The sequence below is a fragment of the Monodelphis domestica genome, chromosome 2, assembly GCF_027887165.1.
Source record: "Monodelphis domestica isolate mMonDom1 chromosome 2, mMonDom1.pri, whole genome shotgun sequence".
In the NCBI taxonomy this organism is placed as follows: domain Eukaryota; kingdom Metazoa; phylum Chordata; class Mammalia; order Didelphimorphia; family Didelphidae; genus Monodelphis; species Monodelphis domestica.
Window position 1 is genome coordinate 426584030 of NC_077228.1, and position 24438 is coordinate 426608467.

General features: G+C 31.4%; 1 protein-coding gene across 4 annotated transcripts in view; it reads left to right on the forward strand.

Moving 5' to 3' along the window:
* The window catches only part of STXBP5 (syntaxin binding protein 5), a 213840-nt gene that overhangs the window by 123239 nt on the left and 66163 nt on the right, over positions 1–24438 (forward strand). For 2 of the 4 annotated variants that reach the window (XM_056818911.1, XM_056818912.1), the window contains exons 10-19: positions 1297–1451; positions 4992–5064; positions 6499–6646; positions 6753–6820; positions 7111–7151; positions 8225–8460; positions 11531–11709; positions 18350–18475; positions 19377–19528; positions 23558–23623. In XM_056818911.1, coding sequence (XP_056674889.1) covers positions 1297–1451; positions 4992–5064; positions 6499–6646; positions 6753–6820; positions 7111–7151; positions 8225–8460; positions 11531–11709; positions 18350–18475; positions 19377–19528; positions 23558–23623 — 1244 coding nt within the window. The remainder of the gene's footprint in view (positions 1–1296; positions 1452–4991; positions 5065–6498; positions 6647–6752; positions 6821–7110; positions 7152–8224; positions 8461–11530; positions 11710–18349; positions 18476–19376; positions 19529–23557; positions 23624–24438) is intronic. The other 2 variants (XM_003340397.4, XM_001381063.4) reach the window with 1 other exon arrangement.

Here is a 24438-nt window from a genome sequence, read left to right on the forward strand (position 1 = left end):
AATAGATGATTAGATTTAGTTGCTGAATGTGGATAGAAATATAGTAGAAAATAAAGGACATGCTTTCTTTACCTCTCTTCATGATAAGATGAATCAAATATTTATTAATCACCTACTATATTTTCTCCACTGTACTAAGAGCTATGAGAGAGATAAGAGAAGCTTTGAAAAGTGGGGTAGAGAAAGCATTCTAGTGAAATATGACTGATTCTTGGAACAAATTGTAGGATATATAAGATAATATAACTAAGACTAATAAATTTAGTGATATTGATTCTAAGAGATTTAGAGAAGGAAAATATTATTTGGGTTTTTTTGAGTCAGGCATCCTTCATGCAAAAGTATAACTTTAAAGGAAGGGATACATTTTGCATAGGTAAAAAGAAAGGAGGGCATTTTAAATATTGAAAATAGCATGAACAAAGACAAGTAAGATAGTTGTCCTTTTGCTATATTAATTCTGAAGTTAGAAGTTCAAGTTTGGAAATAATTGATAATAAAGTTTCATAGGTGGGATAGACCAGTTGATTTTTTAATTTTAATTTAAAAAAATTAAATTTTTTTAATTTATTGGAGAATTTTAGATTTTAAGGATTATATAGGTAAGGAATAATAAATAGTGTGTTTTAGGAAAACTCATTCAGCCACATTGTAGATGGTTTAGAGAAGAATCTGGAATCAGAGGCAATTGCTCTGACCCAGTAATGGGCATCATCTAAGTAATGAGAGTTTGGACTGAAGTGTAGTAGTAGAATTAGAGCAATAGGCATGGGAAAGAGATAAACCCCAGCAATACTTCAAAGGATGGCTTAGTAGGACTTATTTTTTTTAATTAAATATAGAAGGGGAGGGGGCAACTGGGTGGCTCAGTGGATTGAGAGTCCGGCCTAGAGACAGGATGTCGTAGGTTCAAATCTGACCTCAGACACTTCCTAGCTGGGTGACCCTGGGCAAGTCACTTGGCCCCCATTGCCTTCCCTTACCATTCTTCTGCCTTGGAGCCAATACACAGTATTGACTACACGATGGAAGGTAAGGGTATAAAAATATATATATATATATAGAAGGGGAAAAATAAAAGATGAGGATAGGGCATAATGATGACATATACTAAGAAATATAAGACCATTTAGTCTTATCAATGGATAAGCTTTTAAAAACTCTATTTTGGTCATGACAAATTCAGTATAGTTTCCCAATAATTCATTAACCCAAGGTTATTTTATCACATGACAAAATGTGTTAGAAAGCTGCCCACATGTTTCATAACCATTAGTGTTTCTCTTTCATTTTCAGGGAGCCATTTATTATTCTATCAGGAGGTTTGTCCTATGATACTGTTGGAAGAAGACCTTGTTTAACAGTTATGCATGGGAAAAGCACTGCTGTGCTAGAAATGGACTATTCAATTGTTGACTTTCTTACACTCTGTGAAACTCCATACCCAAATGGTAAGCCATGTAATTTTCCTTACCCTTTATTTTGTCCAGAGTTTTGATTTAATTGGCATAGGAAACTCCCTTTATGAATGCATATCACCAACTGTGGCAATGAGAGTTGAAGTGATTTGCCCAGGCTTAAACAGCCATTGTATGTCAGAGGCAGGACTTGGATTCTAAGACTGTCTCTCTACTCATTGTGCCATACTGCCTAAGCTGCCTTTGCTACATCTTGTTCAATTCTGTCTGATTCTTTGTGATCATAGAACTCCAGAAACTTCTGACCTTCACTAACTCCTGAAGTCTTTCCAAGCTCATGTTTTTGCTACCTCTTATTATAAATATAAGTATTATTTTAGATTAGGGGTCTATGTTAAAAGATCTTTCCATTAACATACAGCTGTCACAACTTATAATTTTTACTACCCTTCCCTAATCCCTTTCCTTCTTGGTCTTTGTTTTCTGTTGTGTGCTATGGAACCATTGCTCTGTTACTAATAAACTTCCCTCCATCTAAGCCTTTTCTTTTCACATCCCTTTCATCTTCATGCGTTCATGACAAATTGGCTTTCTCCAGAAGACACTGCATCTTTCTAGCTACCCTCTCCAGTAGTGACTTCTCCTTCTCACGTCCAGTGATGCACTAGGCCAGGTAGGAGTTGGCATGTTCTTTGTCCTCTAATGCCACTTCCAAATCTTCCCTCTGCCATTACCACTCAGGAGCCTCCCATTTTAGAATTAATTCATCCACCTGTAATATTTTATCCTGATCCTTTTTGCTGTAATCCCCCAGGCCAATCGCTGTCTACTTTATAACTTTTGTTAACATGGTGGAATTATAAGTACTTTTTCTATTTAGTAGTTTATATTTGTCTACAGTTTCTCTTTAACACTTGACTAACTGTGGAAAATAGTTTTCAGAATGAAGCTATTCCCATCCCATCCATGAATCAGAGCATCTCATCAGTGAAGAAAAAGGCTTATGTATTAAAGAGAGGTTAGGATATCTGCTAGCTATATCCATATATTTTTAGAATGTCTGAATTTTAAAATCCTTCCATAAAATACCTATTGAGGAAGGATATAAGCCTAAGGGTTATCTAAGGATTGCTTAGATGAGGCTTGTTTTAACAGCTTGTTAATATGTTTTAGGGAATGGGAGAGATCAATATTATTGAGATACTGTTTTTTCACCTCAAGCTACAGGAAAATGACAGCTGTAGTATATCTAAGTTAAACTGATGTCTATATTATGTATATTGTTTTCTGGCATATTCTTTCCATTAGATTATTTTCTCTGAATTAATAATCACAATTTCTTAACAGTAGATTAACATAAAATTTGTTTAGACATTTCCAATTTGAAGGTTGACTGTATTATTTTCAGTTTATTTGGGAGCACAAAAAAATGGAGTTAGAAATATTCTGATATAGGAAACCTACCTTTATTTGACCATCTTGACATATATACTTAGTGTTTGAATTGCTGTGTTAGAGGATAGGTACACATTTTTTGGTCACATAATTACTGGATTATTGAACCATTCTCCATTAACAGTGTTCCTGTCTTTCTTCATTTGTGAGTTCCATCTTTTCTTGTCTTTTCCTGTTTTCTGAGTATAATTACCCTCTTTCTTTTTTTTCACAGAATTTTGTAGTTGATTCAGTCAATTGCAGCTTCTGGTCAACCTCAACTTCTACTCTTGTGTTTGAGGGCTTCAAACACTATTACCTTCTCATTTCATCAGTTTCCTCAGCACCTATGATTTTTACCTTCATTCTATTCACAGTACTGATTATTTTTTTAGAGCTTACCATTCTTTGCACTTATATGGTTTTTGAATTGTGATATTTTTTTTGTCTCTGATGCTTCATTTCTCCTTCATCCTACACATATTTTTCATCATTATGAGAAGCTTAAATGCTTCTGTTCCTCTCTTTTTTTCCCATTCCCTCACTGAATATCACTTTCCTCTCATAGTCTTGACTCTATAATTAACAAAATCTTTAAAAATGTCCCTTTGTCACTTTGTGTATATGTGTGTTTGCATGTTTTTCTGTGTGTGTTTGTAGTCAGCCCTCATTGTTTTTCATATTCTTTCTGGATATTTCATCATCATTTCAGTCAACATGTCTAAAAAACATTCCTTATTTTTCCTTCGAACCCACTCAACTTTTCAATTTATTTTTTTGAGATAATTGCCATCTTCTTATGCACTCTGGTTAAATCAACACCAAGGAGTCTTAACTCTTCTTCTCTTAACTACCTTATTCTTCTTAGCTACCACTCTAATTCAGACCTTTATCACTTCTTGCCCAGACTATTCTAATGATATCTTGATTAGTCTTCCTTTTTCTCGACTCTAAATAGCTCCATATAGCTGCTAAAATAATTCATTCCACAGTACATTTCTGACTTTTTCATTTCCTTGCTAAAAACAAAAATCTTCCATGCCTCCTCAGAGTGATCAAGTAAAATAAGGTCCTTAGACTACCATTTAAGGCTCTCTACAATATGACTTTTTTTTTCCAAGCTTATTTTATTCCACTTACCTTCATGCTCAATTTTGTCACCAAAGTAGACAACTTATAGTTCTTAGATTCATTACTAGCTTCTACCTTCCTGTCTTTATCTTTTTTCAAGGTTCCTCAGTAATACCATTTCCTTAGTAAATATTTCTCTGAGCTCCTCAATTATCAATATTATCACTCTCCTCAGTTATTTGTATTATGTTTATATGTATACATGTTATAGAGCTGCTAGATGGTACAGTGGATAAAGTACCAGGCCTGGAGTCAGGGAGACCTGAATTAAAATCTGACCTCAATAACTTATTAATTATGTGACTCTGAGCAAGTATCTTAGCCCTATTGGCCTCAGTTTCCACATCTGTAAAACGAAATTAAGAAGGAAATGACAAAAGACTAGTATATTTGCCAAGAAAACCCCACATGGGGTGATGAAGTCAGACATGACAGAAATGACTGAAAAATGCTTGTTATGACCCTTACATTAGAATGAAACCCCATGAGAGCAGAGCCTATTTTATACAAGTTTTAACTTGTTTTACTTATAAACTTCATTTGCATTTCTATATTTTTGTTATTCTGATGTTTTAAAGAAAACTCGTAACTATTTGTTTGCAGACATATTTGTAAATACCCATTAAATTATAATCAAAGATGTCATCAGACATTCATTGTTTTTTAATGTATCAGTAACAAGCAAAAAATAGCATGCTAGGTTTTTTTGTCCTGTGAATTCTTGTATAATTACAATAGTGAAATGAGGATAATTATATTTACAAATATTCAGATTTTAATATAACTTTTCTTGATAATATGTAGCCATAGGAATTTGAAATATTACAAAGTCATTATTAGCAAAATCTGCATCATAATACATAGATCCTTGAGTCATCAGGAAGTTAAAATTTAGATAAACTTTTTGGCAAAGTGAAATAAGTGACAACTAAAAATGTCTTCATGAAGTTTCTGAATTCCATTCTATTTTTTTTATGTTTTCAATTTTTTTTTGTTTTAATATTTTAGATTTTCAAGAACCATATGCTGTGGTTGTCCTTCTGGAAAAAGACTTAGTACTTATAGACCTTGCACAAAATGGGTAAGATTTGTACGTTTGAAGGCAGCAAAAGGTATTCATTTACAGTAGAATCCATTGTTGCAGTCCAATGAAACTGATTTCAACTGAATAATTTGACTTACTTTCTTCATCTGAGTTTGAAGAAATGCCCATTCTCTGATGAAATTTTCTTATTTTTGTTACATAAAATTGTCATTTCCCAATTTTGTTTTTATTACAAATTCCAGAGTCCTGTCTTTTAACAGTCTACAAGAACATATCATTGTTATTAGAACAAAAACAAAATTAAAAGATCATATACATCTGTAATCATATAACCTCAAATAATTTCTTAACATGATCTTGAATTTCATATTTTACTAATTGAGAAGCCAAGTGGTACTTCTTTGACATTAGATCGTTAAGAATATTTTGTTAATTAGCCTTAGTACTCACTTTCAAAAATTCACTTTTGTTTTTATATATACATATTACTTAGCACATTGTTAGATACAAAGTAAGTTCTTAATAAATGCTTTTTGATTTGAGTTAAAAATGAGTTGAGAAATATAAAATCATTATTATAGCTAGACTATAAACTCTGCTCTGTTAGTAATAGAAATATGGTTTTGGAATTCTTACATGATAAAAATACTTTTCCTTTACTATTTTATTAGTACAAAGTTAATTTTTTAAATTTCATACTAATTGTACTATACATAGGAGCCATCTGTATTCCCCTCTCCACCTCCCAATTCTTTCTGCTTTTTATTAAGAAATGTTTAGATTAATTAAATACTAATTTTTATTGACTACCCATAAATTAGCTTGTGGTGAATAGAATGGTTTCTGGTACTTTTGATCATTTTAAGGAACTTCTGTCTGGGTCTCTAAAGCTCTAAATTATTTTGTACTTAGCAGTTTATACATATTCAATGCTTAAAAACCATACATTTTATTAAATCAAAGGATGTGGGGTTAGAAGGGAACATAGGCACATTCTCCATTACCAAATGCCAACCTTTTTAGTTAAATTCAAAGTTTACTATAATACAAAAAGAGAAGAGTAAAAAAAAAATGTGTGTGCCTTCAAGTACTTTTATGACTTTTATTTAGTCTTATACTTATCCTAAAACCCTTTTTGCACATACTTGGAAGAGTTCCACATTTCAGAGGGGAATGTTTTAAACACTTTCCTATGGTAAAATCTACTTATATTCATAGGGTTTCATTTTAAAAACTTAAATAAAACTTTAGCCTAAATTTTTATATTTCCCATTCAAATTGTTGAATGATTGCTTTGAGGATTTTATTAACTTTAAAGCTATTACCGCATTTTGATTTTCTTGAATTTAGTACTGCTCCAAATCTAATATATATACATAGAATAGTTTGCAATTTTATTTTTCACTTAAATTCCAAATAATTTTTGTTTCAAATTGATTGTTTTGATTAAATTTTTTTCTGGTTTTAAAGGTATCCCATATTTGAAAATCCCTACCCCTTGAGTATACATGAATCTCCTGTTACCTGTTGTGAATATTTTGCTGATTGTCCTGTAGATGTTATTCCTGCACTTTATTCTGTTGGAGCCAGACAGAAACGCCAAGGTTACAGCAAAAAGGTACTTTGTATTTATTTTAACATCTTAATGTGTTTGTATAAGATTGATAGCTAGATCAAAAGAGTATTTTTGGTTCCTTTATGTAATACTATTTCTTTTATTATAGGAGTGGCCTATTAGTGGAGGTAACTGGGGATTGGGTACTCAGAGTTACCCAGAAATTATCATTACAGGGTAAGATTCTAATTTGAAAAAAAAACAAATGTGATTTTGAATGACTCAGATGGTCTTTTGCATTGGGCCCCTTGTGTAGTCAAAAGTACAATGTAGATATTATTTGTAGGATATGTCTTTTGACATTAATTTTAATCTTTTTTTCATATCAAGGCAATTCTAATTGTTTTTAAAATTAAAAAAATGGTCAAGCAAATTTAAAGCTGGCATCTATAATTTACACTGAGAAACATATAATTATATTTTTTCTCATTTTTCACCACATTTTTGTCTCATGTTTAATTTCTTAGACATGCAGATGGGTCCATCAAGTTCTGGGATGCCTCTGCAAGTAAGTAATTTGGATAATTTTAAATTATTTATATTTGATTGTCAAATATATATTGTATTTTTATAATTAACTCATTATGAGGTTTCTAGATTCTTTAATGTAATCTTTTTAGCAACTTGTGAATATTGGCAAACTGTATATGAGATTATTGACCCAGATTTTAATCTGTTTTCAAAGTTGAATAAACATTCAGTATTCCTAAGTCAATACATTAGTACAACAAAAACCCATGATACCGTCTATGTGAGAATTTACAATTTTGGACCTCCCTCCATCTAAATATATCACAATATATCTTAAAGTGTCTAGTAATGCTTAGAGAGGTTAAGTGCCTAGCCCATGACCATAAAAGATTAGGTATCAGAAGAAGGACTTGAACCTGAGATGGCTCTCATTAAGTGTGCCTATGGGTGTGTTAATTAATATAGAAAAATTCCAACACAATAATACAAATTCTTTCATTTGCTTCTATTTTTCCTTTCTTCTAGCATATAGATATTTGAGATGAGAAAAGCCACTATTCTTGATAGTGGAATATTCTAAGTAATTTCAATACTTGATTGCTAATTCAGGTCAGAAAATTTATGCATGTATACTTTATAAATAGATTGAATACAAAGGATCCTTCCAATATCTCCTTCTTACAAATAAACATGTACTTTTTGCTATTCTTTAGAGATCCAGTTGTTACTTAGTCAGTTCCAAGAAAAAAGCGAGATATTTTGCTATCTAGAAATGTGTAATGACAATAATGAATTTTTTTCTATAAGGAAATTATTATTTAATCACTAAAATTAGCATCTTCTTGAATACATGGGTATTTATTAAAATGAATAGCATATATATATTGTTTTTTTTTCATTTTCTCACAAATGTTTAAGTGAAATTTTCAGAAGCTATTGTATGGGTTATTACTAATATGGCCATGTATCTATCTAGACTGTACACAGAAAATATCTTAATAGGGATAAATTAATTTTGTGAGCAAGTCATTAATTATATACAGTCAGTGAATGAATAATGTATATAGAAACATTTAATTATGTTAATTTATATAACATTTTTCTTCCTAGTAACACTTCAAGTACTATATAAGCTAAAAACATCGAAAGTATTTGAAAAATCAAGAAATAAAGATGACAGACTGAACACAGACATCGTGGATGAAGATCCATATGCCATTCAGATAATTTCATGGTGTCCAGAAAGTAGAATGCTTTGTATTGCTGGTGTCTCAGCACATGTCATTATCTATCGATTCAGCAAACAGGAAGTGACAACAGAAGTGATTCCGGTAATGGTTTCTTATGTAAGGTTTCCAGTGCCTGCCTTTTTACCCCAAATGTTTGATATCAAGTGATTATTTGGGGGAGTTACTCAGATATATTCTTAACAGTTTTCTTAGACCTTTTACTAAAAGTTGTTTTAATAAATAGTTCTTCATCTTTTTTCTATCATGGACCCCTTTGGCACTCTGATAAAGACTCTAGACTCCATCTCAGAATATTGATTTAAATACATTAAAATAAAATACAAAATATTACAAAGGAGATTTTATTGGAATGCATTTAACAAATTTATGACCCACTTTTTCTTCATCTGTAGCATGAGAGAATTAACTCTCTAACTCTACATCTCTCATCTGTGTTCCTATGAGCCTATGGTGATGACATAATGACTTAAAAAAGTGAAGAGAAACAGCAAAGTAGGTAACTAAAATAATAAGTAGCTTCAGTAAAGTAGTAGGCAACAAAATAACCCCACAAAAAATCAACATGATTTCTGTTTAGTAGTAATAAAATGAATAATAGGGTTAATCTAATTTTATTTTTCTTTAAGGAGAGACTATATCATACATTAAAGCTCTTTCTCAGAGGCAGGCAGATTGCTCCATATTCCATCATGGCAAAATACTGTCTCCAAGTCTTGGGCAGATAAATCTATAAAATCTATAAAACTATGAGGAAGGAGCAAGATTTTTTTTTTGCTTAGAATCTATGAGATAATCACATTAAAGTATTCTGTGCCATAAGAGGGCTATATAGACTAAGTCAAACAGCTAGCAAACTCATTACTTTAGTTGAACCATTTGGTTTCTAGTCAGGACCAATTGTCTGCTCCCACATGGAGTCTGGTCTTAGAAACTTTGAGGTCCTTGAGTTGTTTCTAGTAGCTCTCTGCTGTAAAGAACCTGATGATACTAAGTGAGCTCTCTCTTACATTCAGGAATAAGATCATGGTTTGGTAAATTTAGATAATTCTGAAATAAATCACAACTCCTCCTTCACTTCCATTTATGTCAATCTTATAGGTTACTTTGCAGTCACTACCCTTCCTTATATCTGTTTCTCTACCAGTAGTAACCAGGGCACCTCATCATAAATTGCTACCTATTTTAAAGTCTGTCTTTAACTATATCCTTTTTTTTTGTAATTTCATTTAAAAAAACTATGAAATAAATAATATATTTGCAAATCAGTCTTTCAGTGTTTTTTCAAAACTGTTGCATATACATTTATAAAATACCCTTTATAGGAAAAATAACAAATAATTGCCGGACTATCTATTGTTTATTGTTAGACTTGATCATTATAATTGATGATATTCTCATTGTATTTATTTATACATTTGGTAATGTGATAATTAAACTATCCATGTGATGTTTTACAATCAAGTGGGAAAATTTTATGGAGGTAGAAGAAATAATAAAATTCATTTTGAGAAAGAAAACTTCTAAAATTTCAAGAGAATTATGGAAAGAATAGAAATAAAGGGGAAATAGTACTTCTAGACATTAAATTATGCTACAAAGAATCAGTCTTCCAAAATATTACTACTTTAAAAAACCAAATGGAGATCTGAATGAAGAATCAGAAGTATTTGTACTCAGTAGACTCAAGAATGTAAATTACTTGGCAAAAAACTGCTATTATACACAAACTTCTAGAATAATTAAAATGCAGTTTGGTAGAAATTCGGTGTAGATCCACCACTTATATCCTATTGCAATACACTCCAAATGGATATATTATTTGAATATTATCAAATACTTTTTGTACTTATGGGTAGGGGGTAAAGCCTGAAAGCTAATAAAACATAAAAAGATAATGTTGATTATGTGAATTTGGAAAGCTTTTTCACAAAATCAATAAAATTAGGCAAAAATATTTGCCATAAATATCTCTGATAAATGTTCAGTAACAAATATGTAGAGGAAACTGGTACAAATATATCAGACTAGGATCCCCTCTTCTGGTGGATAAATGTCAAAGAATAAGAACTAATAGAGGAAAATTTTGAAAAGGATAATTGAAGGCTTTTACCCATTTTATTAAAGAATTCTCCAAATGCCTAGTAAAAGATATGTAAGTTAAAATACCTCGACTATTTTACCTTATACTCAACAACAAAAAATAAGAATAGTCAGTATTGTAGAGACTGTGGAAATATAGGCAAGTAACAAAATAGTCCATTCTTGGCAGCAGTCTGGAATTATGCCAAAAAAAAAAAAGAGAAACAATGGTCCCACTAAAGTTATAATATTCCAAAAGATATTAGTGACATAAAGACAAAAATATATCTGTGTGTATGTATGTATGTACTTTTACTATAAATTCATTTATATTACTGAGATAATTTATAAATCTTTCCACACTTCTCTGTATTCAACAGATAAAACATTTCTTACAGGGCAATAATACTTCATTTTATTCATCTACCACAGTTTGGCCATTCCCCAAATAATTAATGTGTTTATTATTTCCATATCTATAGAAATTATTGTTATAAGTGTACACATCTACACATCATACATCCCAAAATATTTATAGCAATACTTTTTTTAGACATGGAAATAAATGAAATGCACATTATTTGAGGGGGGGTCTGGCCAGAGAGAAATTGTGGTACTTAAATGTTAATAGGATATTACTGAATTCTAAGAAATTAAAAATCTGAAAAACTACAGAGAACCATGAAAAGATTTATGTGAATTGATGCAAAGTGAAATAAGCATAAACTATGCTCAATGAATTCAGCAATTTCCAACAAATGGAAATGAACAAAATAAATTATAAATCAGAATCAAATTTGGATTCCTAAAGGAGTGAGAAAATGTTCCTTCTTCCCTTCTTTGCAGAGTTAGAGGGTTCTGTAGGGGTACAATATCAGTATGAGGGGCAAGCAATGTGAATCTTCATTTAGATATGCTTTTTAGTTTTACTGAATTTTTGCCACTCTTTATTTGTAGCAATAGATAACTATAGGTTGGGGAAGGAAGAGTGATATCCTGGAAAGTGAAAGTGATATAAAATAAATCCATGAAAATAAAATGATACATAAAACTCATTAATTACCTTTTATTTTTAATTTTCCTATAGATGCTTGAAATAAGACTATTATATGAGATAAATGATGTGGACTCACCTGAGCTTGAACAAGTTCCACCATTGCCAACACCTGTGGGAGGTTCTAATCCTCAACCTATTCCTCCTCAGTCTCATCCATCAACTAGTAGCAGTTCATCTGATGGACTTCGTGATAATGTACCATGTTTAAAGTAAGTCTTAAGTACTTAGATATCTTAGATGACTGCTACTTTTATTATGTTTCCTATTTTTGGAAGTAATTTAAAAACCCTGTTTAAATGATATTCTAGTGGCCTGAGGTAGAATAAGCAATATTATTGCATTAAGTGTGATAAACACATTGTTCTGACAGTAGTACTATTGGATGTTCTGTGGTAGGATGTTTAATCATGAAAGATTACCTTCCAAAGTTCTTTAATTCTCCTTATTGCATTAGAAAGATTTGATGAATTTATTCGATCTTTTTGAAACTATAATTTTGTTCTTAATTTACATATTTATCGTACTTTCTGGTTTTCTACCCTTAATGGTTTTTTTTTTTTGCTCTTATGTTCATAAGTATCTTTTCCAGTTTTAGTGTCTCTTTTGAGGTGCTCAGAACATAAATATTTATGGTAGCCAAAGGTCAGCTATATTTTAATTTGTACTGATTGTTTTTCTATTGGGGGAAGGGGAGGGTTTAAGCTTGTTAGTGGTTCATTTTGTTACCCTCTTGGACCAAACCAATATATTTGAAAGATGTATCCTTTTACTGGGGTGGAAGTAGTAGCTCAGAATCTATAATTTTTAAATGTAGTTTAGATTACTTTTTGCCTAAATACTTATTACCATTGAATCTTATATAAATCTGTTTGCTCATATACTCTTCAGAGATCATTCTTTAACTTATCCTGTAGACTTGTCTCACTTCACCACCTGAAATTATAACCTTCTATAATTTTAGAAATATCTATATATACTTTGAAATAAATTATAAAAATGTAAGACCCCTTTCAGGGCTGCACTCTGAGGTATTGTTCTATTTGCTCATAGCTATACTAAGAAATTCATATATATATCAAAAAAACATATCATAGTCCCGTATTGTCTTAAGTATATTCTTTTAATTTGACATATCTTTCTTAAGATCATTTGGAATAGGTCTTTAACTAAAGCCTTCATAATTAAAGAGAGAGGCAAATAATTATTTTAATTCTCTTTTATTTCCTTTTTACCCTTTGATGACTATTTTTTCACTGTGATAATAAAGTAAGCTTACTGATTCTTTAACTGGCCTTTGCCTTTGGTGTATTTAAAGAAACTAATAATTGACTGTTACATGTTTACAGTATGTTCTTTCCAATTATTTTTTGATATTTTTAGAGTTTCTCTGCTCTTGCTATTTGGGAAGTATTTTAAAATGCTTTCTTTACCTGGGAAGAATCTTTTCATTTGCCAGTGAGCCTTTCAAAACTTTTTTCCCCTTTTCTTTAGCTATGATGTTTCCAACCTATGATAAGTACTTTTCATATTAGTCGGTCAATCATTAAAGGTTAATAAGCACCAATAGCCCAAGCAGTATTTTAAATAGTAGAGATACAAAGCCATAAATTGGAACAGTACCTGTCCTTAAGCAGGTTATAGTCTTTTAGTGGAAACATTCATGTAAATTTATAAGTAATTTTAAGTAGATCCCAAGTAATTTAAAGTAGTAAATTGAGGTTCTCATTCCTTGGGGGCCAGGGGAAGAAGGAAAAAGAAAAGACTTGTATAAGATGTGAAATTTAAACATGTTGGAGAAGTTAGGTGATTCATTGGATTGAGAGCCAGGGCAAGGAGATCATGGATTCAAATCTGGCTTTAGATACTTTCTACTTTTGTGACCAGGGCAGGTCACAGCCCCAACTGGATTGCCCTTATTGTTCCTTTTGTCTTGGAAGCAATTCTTAGTTTTGTCTTGGAAGCAATTCTTAGTTTTGATTCCAAGAGGGAAAGTCAGGTTTTTTTGTTTTGTTTTGTTTTTTTGTTTTTAAGTAAAATGAAAAAGAAAAAGAAATTTAAGCAGATTTGTGAAGAAACTTAATTTTATGAAGTGGGGGTAAGGAGGGAGTACTTTCCTGGCTTTGGGGACAGCCCATGGAAAGGGTATTCAATAAATTCCACTGGTTCGTTATTACCTTCAAGAGCAAATAAGATATCTTCTGTTTTTCATTCAAAGTTCTTTGTAATCTGGCCATATCTTTCCAGTCTTCTTTTATCTTACTTCTTATTTGGGAAGTAAAATACCTCCATTTCAAATTACTCTGATGCATACTCTAGATCTTGTGACAGTGGTCTCCTTGTTCCTTGTACAAGATACTATATATCCAGATTCCAGATAAAATCAATGCAGCTATGATAATAAGAAAAATAATACATTGTATTTTTGTATCAGAAAAAGTCTTCTTATCAGACATCTATAATAAAAGAATTTACATCCAAAATAAGTGATAGAGAATTAACACAAATCTTTTCTACCAAGACACCAAAATAGGATCATCAGTGATCAAGGCATATGAATAAATAGTTTTCAGAGGAAGAAAATGAGAACTTCCATAATGATATAAAAATAAAATTGCATATAATAAAAGAAACTTTAAAACTACCCAGAAGTATTACTTTATATGCATCGAAATGCATAAAGACAGTATTGTGAGATAGAGTAGAGCTATGAATTAGTTTAACCTTTCAAGTACACTAGAAAAGTTCACTAATTGTTTGTTCCTCTTGATTCATCAATCCCACCACTGGTATTTATCTAAAGAAATTAATGATTGCACTATTTGTAGTTAGAAAAAGCTGAAAATATTACATGATTTGAATGGTTAAATAAATTGTGGTAAGTGAATGTGATAATGTGATGTCCTATGAATATGAAAAATTCAGAGTATCTGAAGTATCTGGGAAAAAAAAAAACTTGCATGAAGGCAAGTTAAAGAGTTGGATAGTATTGGATTTAGAGTAAGGAAGACCCAGATTCAAATCTTGCCTCAGACACTTAATAGCTGCATAACCCCATTGTAAGGATGACATTAGAAAATAAGCATTGTTTTATTAGTTTAGGGATAAGAAATAAAGTGGTTGGCTTCAGAAAAGAACTGGAGTTTGAAGCAGAGATGAGAGAGCATGTTGATTTCGGAATGTGACAGTTATAACTCTTTTTCTATGTCAATTACTCTATCTGACAGTTGTCAGAGACACACACTCTTGGAGATTCTCTTAGGGCTGGAGGAGGTAACATCTTTGCCTCTCTCTGTCTGAAGGAAAGATCTGAAGGAGCTCAGTGTTTTCCTTTCCCAACTTGGGAAACACTATTGAATATTTATTGTGGTTTTTATAAATTATTTAACTCTGAGAAGACCAAAGAAAAACCTGGTCTTTGGTTTGGACTCTGAGACTCAGAGTCCTAATTTGATTCTTGTTGAGACTCAACCCGCTAGCCTTTGCTATTTTATAATTTGAAAGCAAAGTTAAGATTTATAAAGATAATAGCAGTAGTTTTTTTTAGATAGTATAAATTTGGGTTAGTGTAGCCTGTGAAACACAGAAGAAGCAGATCCTTGCAGAACCTGGGAGTTTATTTGGGTGGATTTAGAATCCCTTAATTAGAAATCTTTTATTTATCCTTATATATTTCAATAAATACTTTATGTTTATAATAAGAGTCTCTTTAGCGTCCTTGCGCCTGGCCCTGAAGGGAAGTTCACATTCGAGCTTCACTTCATCACTGAGGATATTTTTGATTACCTCTATCGAAAGTATCTGAACAGTTTGAACCTGATTGGTGAGTTAAAGAGTTTTGAACATATATTGGAACAGTTTTTCCATCTAAATATTTTATTTTTATAACTTGCCAACTTCATTTTTACACTGTATAAGTTATTTAAACTTTGTAAAAAAGAGGAGATTGGCCTGTGGCTTCTATGGTCACTTCCAACCCTAAATCTATGCCCTATGAGTGTATGAGCAGATATGGTGGAGAAAGCAGTAGGTAAAGAGTAGCATACACAGTTGTTTCCACAACATGAATGAAAACACCAATGATAGTAAAATTAACTACTAGGGTAACAAATTTTGTTTCTAGATAATTAAATTAAAACATTTCCTTTTTATTAAGAAACCTTAAATTATGCAAAATTACTTGTGCTGTACAACCACAATTTATGTTGGTTCTGTTCAAGTGATTTCCTATATGTAAGAAGCTTTATTAGAAAATAATTGATGTGTCCAAATAAATATCTACTAGTGACTTTGCTTTTATCAGAGAGAGCAAGAACTAAAGCAGGCATTTAGATAATTGAAAGCCCCATTATTTTCATATTATGCTCCTGTGCTAGACTTGTGATGTTTCCCAAACTCTTCATTTCTTTCTTGTGGAAAGAACACAGATGCTCTAGTCAGAGGACTTGAATTTAAATCCTGTTTTTGTGTGACCTCAATATCTATTTCACCTTGATCAAAGTACTTAACCTACCTGGATCTTAAGATGAGAGCCAGAAGATACTCATTTGCATTTCTGCTGCTAGGAATAAGAAGCACATCTTAGAGCATGACATTTCTTCAATTGTAAAAGTTTGACTGCTATTGAGAAGGAACAAAGAAGCTAAGACTACTTATGGAGCGTAGAGAAAAATCATAGAGGAAGACTGTCATAGAAATTGGGCTATACTGTGGCTACTGCCAAAATATCTTGGCAGGATGGTATTCTTGTGGGGTTTTAAATATCAGGGCACAGGGACAGAGCCCCAGTCATCCTACCCAGTTATGACTCTGATACTCCAACTTCCTTCATCCTCTTTTTACCTATTATGTTTTTTAAAAACAAAATATATCCTTTGAGAGTCCTAGATCCCATCACTCAAAATTTAGTGATATCTCAGTTCCTTAAGTAGATTTTTTGATCTGGTCAACTCTTACATATGTCTTTCATGAATTAACTGACAAAGGATTCATCCATTTTGGCAGAATGATCTTTTTTTTTTCTTAACATTGTGAGACTAATAATAAAGCACACCAACCTTCTAACCGTTGTACCTTGTTCCTGTCATATGATTAGTTGGTCTACTTTTTGATCACATGTTTCTTTGATGACGCTTTTTACCCAGGTTCTTAGTAGTTGAGAGTTCCTTCTAAGTGATATTCTATTTTTATTTTCTCATCTGTAAATAATGACATTGAACTAGATGGCTTCTGTTGGCCTCTTGCAATTCTGTAATTTTGTTTTGTACTGTGTTCTGAGAGATTATTGTCTTCCCTGATTTATAGCCTTATAATACTACCAGTAGAATGTTATCATGAAAATAATGGGCCTTTGTCTCAGAGAGAAGTTTGAAATCATTAAAGGAAGTCTAGTATTTCTTGAAGATAATCCATTTCCAGGAACACTGTAGTGTCTTTTTCAAATATTGTTTCAAATATTGTTGTTTTTTCTTTTCAGCTACACAATATTCTTCCACTGACAAATATGGCACAGATCAGTTTTACCTCTGTCCTTCCCCAGTTCTCCCTGTCTACTTCATCTTTTTATTTTTGTATCTTCATATTATCTTAATATTAAAGTATACCCTTTTATCTTCCTATTAAAGTATCCTCAAGCACCTTCACCTCCTCATGTATACCAGGTTATCTGAATTTTGAGCATAGTTACTTGACTATGACAAAAGTGGAGAATTTATTCAGTGAAGATCACTGCAAAATCCTCCCTATCCTAAGTGAGATCATCAGTACTTTTCTACTAACAATTTCCCTGTAAAACTGTTGTGACAAACTCTGGTGGGTGCATTTATTTACTGAGTTGTTAATCTCTTGAGGATATATAATGCTATGTCTATAGTCAACGTATATCTAAATACCATCTCTCTTGAGTATTAGTTTCTTCATGTCTAAAAAATGAATGGAGTTGATTTTAATGTGCTTTATGCTTTTTTCCTATCTAAAATTATCTTCCTTAGGATGTTAGTATTTCATTCCATCATGGCAGGCACACTTAACTTTCCGTCCCTTTTGTCACTCACTTTTTACTGGCTTTGTTTTATTGTTCTTCCTATTCTAGCTCAAGTTGTCCAGTTCATGTTCTTCCAAATGCCTTTCCTCCAGGCTTCACCTCCTCTCCCCAAAATTCCCAAGCCTTCAACATCACTTTCTAAAGTCCCTTTCCTTCTAAGCAAGTTGTGCTATTCTTTATTTCATGAAAACTGGAAGTAGAATTTTCTTTTGTGGAAGATATTTCTACTTTTTGGTCTCTGATAGCAGAACTAGTAACAGTGGGAGAGTTACTAAGAACAAGAGTCCAGTTTGGTATAAGAAAATTGTCATAATTATTTATTGTTAGAAATTAGAATGGCCCCACTTCAAGAAGTTGTCAAGGCATCCATCACTGAATGCTTCAAACAAAAAGTGGATGTGGATGACCACTTCTCGGGGAATTTCTGTTCCAAGTATTAGGCATAATAGAAGTAATCTTGGAGTTTCTTGGTCTTGTTACAGAATTTATTAATTTCAAAGCTAGTCAGCTTGGACTGAATGGCCTCCCTTCCCTCTGAATGCCTATAACTTTTATGATCTTTGTTACTCATCAGCATTTATACAGTCTTAAAATTAAGATATTTGTTTTATATTCTTTATATAAAAATTTCTACAGGGCAGTATTACATATTATAATTTTTGCTTATTTGCACAATGCTTTCAAAGAATATATTCTTAACAAAAATGTGTTGAATAAATCAATCAGTATTATGTTTTCATTTGTAGCTAAGTATAATAATAAATTAAAAGGAGAATGGAAATAAAGTAACACATTTTTATTTATTTTAGGGTTAAAAGCTCTCCTTTCAAGCAGTCTCCAGGGTATCAGGCAGAGCTAGTTATTCAACTTGTGTGGGTAGGTGGAGAACCACCACAACAAATAACTAGCCTTGCTGTAAATTCTTCCTATGGCATGTAAGTTTAAATTGGGGTCATTATGTGGCTTTCTTCTTTTTTTCTAAATTGTAAATTAATACTGTTATAATACCTACATATTTTCATGCATGTGTGACTAGCCTTAGTTTTAGAACAAATAAGATAGTTATTTTATATTTCATTATAAATAATCTTCTCTGATAACACTGCACACTCATGCAAAAGTAGTTGACTAATAAAGCAATGTAACATTTGGGATAAAATTGTAATTTTATTTTATCTAACCAAGTATATTCCCCCAAAGTTTATTCCTTGACTCTTTGGACTAATTAAAAGTTATTAGAAAAGATCTTGTTGCTATTAGTGTAACAACATTAAAAAGATACATGTATTCAAACTTATAATTATGTAAAATATTTTCATCAGTTACAACCTAATGGAAATATGCAGTGCTAATTCAAACAATGTAACCTCATAAGAGGCTTCATTATTCACACTAATTGGGACCCACCTATAATGACTTTATAACTCCCAGTGAACTTGTAAACATACAAATATGAAAAGAGTATATTTTACACATGAATATATCAATGATTCTTTGATATATTTGGTATGGAAACTCCTTTTAATGTTCTCTATCACAGCTTCTCTTTAACTAATAGTCATAGAGAGCTGTCTTAGAATCAGAAAGGCTAGGGGACTGTCTCACATCTAGTAAGCAACTGAAACAGGATTTGAAATCATGTCCTCCTGACTCCAAATCTTGGCACTCTTTAAACTATGCCATTCTTTCTTTCTAGAATATTACTTATGATTAATATGGTATATATCAAATCACAACTCCATGAATATATTACTTTCTTTTGGCATAATATTGAAAAGTCTGCTAAAAGCATGATATCTTTATAAAGCATAATATTTTTCATTTCTTTATTCCCAGAGTAGTTTTCGGCAATTGTAATGGTATTGCAATGGTTGACTATCTCCAGAAAGCTGTGCTTCTCAACCTCGGTACCATTGAATTATATGGTTCTAATGATCCTTATCGAAGAGAACCCCGATCGCCACGCAAATCTCGACAACCATCAGGAGGCAAGTGCAAAAATAGTGTAGTTCAAAGAAAATTTGAGACTTTTAAAAAATCTATCTAAACTGTTATTTCTGTTAAATTAACACGTTATTCTATTAAGTAAAAAAAACAAATCTATAAAAATTTCCAAATATCTTCTTATTTGTAAGGTCCATTTTTAATTTTTAAATCATTTGTTTACATTCAAAAGCTTTTTGGTCTAAAATCCTCTTTATATAACTTTTCACAATCTTCATTCTTCATATAAATCAAGGGTTCTTCATTTTGTGTGTGTTATAGGCTGTCTTGTGACTCTAATTAAGTCAATGGGCCTCTTCTCAGAATCTGATTCTTAAATGTAGAAAATATAGTAACATAGGATTATAAAGGAAACTAATTATATTGGAATGCAGTTGTAAGAATATTTTATTATGTTCATAGGCTGTATGTTGAGAACCCTTCATCCAATGCGTATGACCTTAATTATGAATTTTTCTAATAAAATTTAAATGTTTTTTTAAATTATCCTTTTGCCACTTTTTGCTCCCTATTTTCAAGTAAAACAGATAATCATTTCAATTCAATAGACAATTTAATAAGTGCCTATTCTGAGCAAGAGCTGGAAATACAAAGACAAAAAGAAACAGTTCTTATCCTCAAGGAGTTACATTTTTATGGGGAATAGGATGTCTACCTCAGGAAATAAAGAATAATTTGATGAGAGACAAAACACAGCTAGGAGAATCAAATATGGCTTCACAGAATTAGCACCCAGGTTAAGTCATAAAGGAAGATGAGATATGGAGATAAGGAAATAGAGCTTTCTAGACCCACAGGTAGTCTCTGTAAATGTTTGGAGGCAGGATATGTAATTTTCAATTTAGGGAATAGTAGTTTGACTACTTTGTAAAATAGGTGGGAGGCATATTGTGGAAGCATTTAAACACTCAAGAGGATTTATATTTGTCTGAGAGATAGTACATCACTGAAGATTGTTAGTAAATCTCACTGCTGTGAATATTTTTGTACAAATAGGTCCTTTCCCCTTTTAATCTCTTTGGGATACAGTCATTGATGGGTCAAAGGGTGTCACAATTTTATAACCCCTCAGGAATAGTTTCAAATTGTTCTCCAGAATGATTAGACCATTTCACAATTCCACCAACAGTTCATTGATGTAGGCACTATTTTCCACATCCTTTCCAGCATTTGTTGTTTTCCTTTTCTTTCATGTTATCAAATCTGATAAGTGTGAGGTGATAAACTCACACTTGTTTTAATTTGCATTTCTCTAATCAATAGTACTTTGAAGCAATTTTTCAAGTGACTATTGGTAACTTTTTCATGTGACTATTGTTTTATGGTACAGTGGATAGTGCTGAGTTTGGAATCAGAAAAACTTATTTTTCTGAGTTGAAATCCAGCCTCAGACATTTACTAGTTATATGACCCTGGGCAAGTCAGTAAAGCCTCTTTACCTCAGTTTCCTCATAAGTAAAATGAGCTGGAGAAGGAAATGGAAAACAACTTCAGTGTCTTTGACAAGAAAATCCCAATTGGAATCATGAGGAATAAGACATGATTGTACACAACATTGGTAATTTTTGTGTCTTTTTCTGAACACTGCCTGTTCATGTCCTTTGACTATTCATCAGTTGGTTAATGGCTCTTATTTTTATACATTGGGTCCATTTCTCTGTTTATTTGAGAAGTGAGAAAATTGCTTTAAAGAGAGAAAATTGCTATAAAAATTATCTCTCAGTTTCCTGCTTACCTTATAATTTTGACTACATTGGTTTTGCTTGTGCCTTTTTATTTCATTTGATCAAAATTAGCCATTTTACCTCCTGTGATCTTCCAAGTATTTGGCATTAATTTTTTTTTATCAATAGATCTTACAGGTAAATATTTATATGATTCCTAAATTGCTTACAATATCACCTTTTATATCTAAATCATGTGCATGTTTTGACATCTAAAACATGTACTCATTTCGACTAACTTTCTTATTATGTCACTTTTTATATCTAAATCATATACCTATTTTTATATCTATGATGTACCCATTTTGACTTATCTTGGCTTGTGGTATGAGATGTTGTTTTATGCCAAGCTTCTTCCAAATTTCTTTGTAATTTTGCCAGAAATTTTTGTCAGATAATGAATTTTTGCCCTGAAATCTTGACTCTTTGGGTTTATCAAACACTAGATTGTGGTGGTCATTTATTTCTGTATATTGTGAACTTAATTTAATCTACTGATCTAACACTGGTATGTCTTATGCAATACAAAATTGTTTTGATGATTACTGCCTTGTAAAATTTAATATATTACATTTGATATCCTTGTGGGGAAAATGTTTTGTAATTGTGTTCATGTAATTTTGGATGTGCCTTGGTAGGTAGGCACTGCAGTATTTTTTTTTCTATGGATGGTTATTTTAAATGAAATTTCTTTTTCTATCTCTTCATGCTGGATTTTCTCAGTAACATATAAAAATGTTGAAAATTTATGTGGATTTACTTTATATCCCACAACTTTGTTAAAATTGTAATTGTTTCAATTAGTTTTTTAGTTGATTATCTAAGGATTTCTATTTACCATCATAAAATCTATAAAGAATGATTCCAAACTGTTTACCAGATTGGTTGGATCAATTCACTACTCCACCAACAGTATATTAATGTACTTATTTCTACTCATTGCCTATTCTTATTCCCTCACTTTATTTTCCTTGTCTTATTGCTATAACTAGCAATTCTATTACAATCCTGCATAATAATGATGATAATGCACATCCTTAACTTTTGATCTTATTGGAAAGGCTTCTGGTTAACCCACATTACAGATAATACTTGCTCTTTGTTTTAGATAGATAATGCTTTTTTTTAAAAAAACTATTTTGGTTCAGATGCAACAGATAATTTCAAAAAGGATGAGGCATGAACATAATTTGTAACAGCATATAACTCAGTAATTAAAATTCATAATAATATAAACAAATGGGAGTTAATCAACTTACAGTAGAAGCATTTCAATAGGTATGAACATTATAGAATAAGTTCTTATCTCAAAGGAGCATTTCATATATTCCTATGAGATAAGAGCAAAGGACATTGTAAATCTATAGTAAAAGAAAATCTTTAAGGTTTTCTGTACCTACTTCAGGGGGGATTTTAGATCTTCCTAACAGGTGATTCTTAAAAAGGATATGTATGTAGTTTGTACATAGTTTGTAAAGAATCTATAAATAGTATGTACAAAGCATGTAAATACTATATAGATTTGTACATATCTGTATACTTGTGCATAGTTAGATTTCTTAAAAAGATTCTTAGTGTTCTTAGCATTGTAAGTTAATTTTGAATTTTACTGTAGAAAGTTTTTGGTAACTTGGCAAGTCACTACTCCATTGCCTAGTTCTTACCACTCTTCTGCCTTAGAACCCCACACCCCAACTAATAAATGCTTTCTTATGTGGTTGTTCATGGATCATAGTCAACTTAAAAAAATAACTATTGTTAATATCACTGTCCATTCCTGTGATTTCATCTATATAGAAAGTTTCTTAGTGAGAAAGTTATCAAGCTACCAGTTGAAATTATCAACTGATCTACAATTTATACATAGCCTTTGAGAGCTACCAGTGATGCTCAAATATCATATCACTTGTAAGTGGGGGTCACACAACTAATTAGTCAATAGTGGGACATGAACCCAGTTTGCTTTAACTCAGAGGCCAGTTTTATATTACTTAGGTCATACTGCTTTTACAACTATTTCTTAAGCCTGATAAAATAATAAATTGTACTTTTACTCTAAATGTGATGTCCTTTTATTTTTAACATATTCAGAAGTTTGATGAATAGACCATTAAGTAAAAAATAGTAGCATCAGCATAGACACACTCTACTAATTTGCCCATTAGCTAAAAATGGAAAAGCTAAAAACTGAATTATTTTAGAAAACAGTACAATTCATATATATATATACATATATATATATATATATACACATATATAAAATATTTATTTTATGTTCATATTTTTCAGCTGGTCTTTGTGATATCAATGAAGGGACTATAGTACCAGAGGATCGTTGCAAGTCACCAACTTCTGGTAATTCTGGTTTTTCTTACTTTTGATAATTATAGTTATATAGAAGCCAGTAATTATTATGGCTTGTTAATTATACACCAATTTAAGGTAACAAGTCTACATTTTGTATGGGTGTGGGTACAGCTGTGTATATATGCCATTTGATTTGTCTTTTTCTTAAGACAAGAGTTCTTAATTTGTGAAATGTGTATATGTGCATATGCATACATATATATTGTTTACAAATATACATATACACACATATGTAACCTTTTATAATATAGCTGGTTTCTTTTATAATCCTGTGTTGCTTATTTTATGCATTTCAAAATTTGATTCTGAGAAGCGGCCCATGACAAAGATGGTTTGGAACTCCTGTGTGAAGACATTTTTTTCTGATTAAATTGAAAGCATTTCCTTTACTAGGAAATCCACACCAGTTAACTGGTCATATAATAAATAACATGCTCAAATTTTGAATGTTAGTATTTCCTTTGAAATATTCTTTTGTTCTTTGACCTAACATTTTAATGAATTCTAGTATTTTAAATAACATGGGCATTCCTGTTGTATTTGGGTGGTATGAAAAGGAGAATAAAAATTGTGGATATTTAATAGTTTACTATAATTTGTGAATGAAAGTTTTTTTTTCCTTTTCAATGAAAAATGATTAGTTCTTATTTTGCCTTTTTGTTATAGACGAAATAAAAAGCTTTTTATAAATTATAAGTTTATAGGATAAAAAGGCAAAAATATTAATTAGCTGTTATTGAGTTATTTCTCACCTGTGTCTGATCCATGATTCTATGTGCCTTCATTTTCTGCTGAGATTTTTC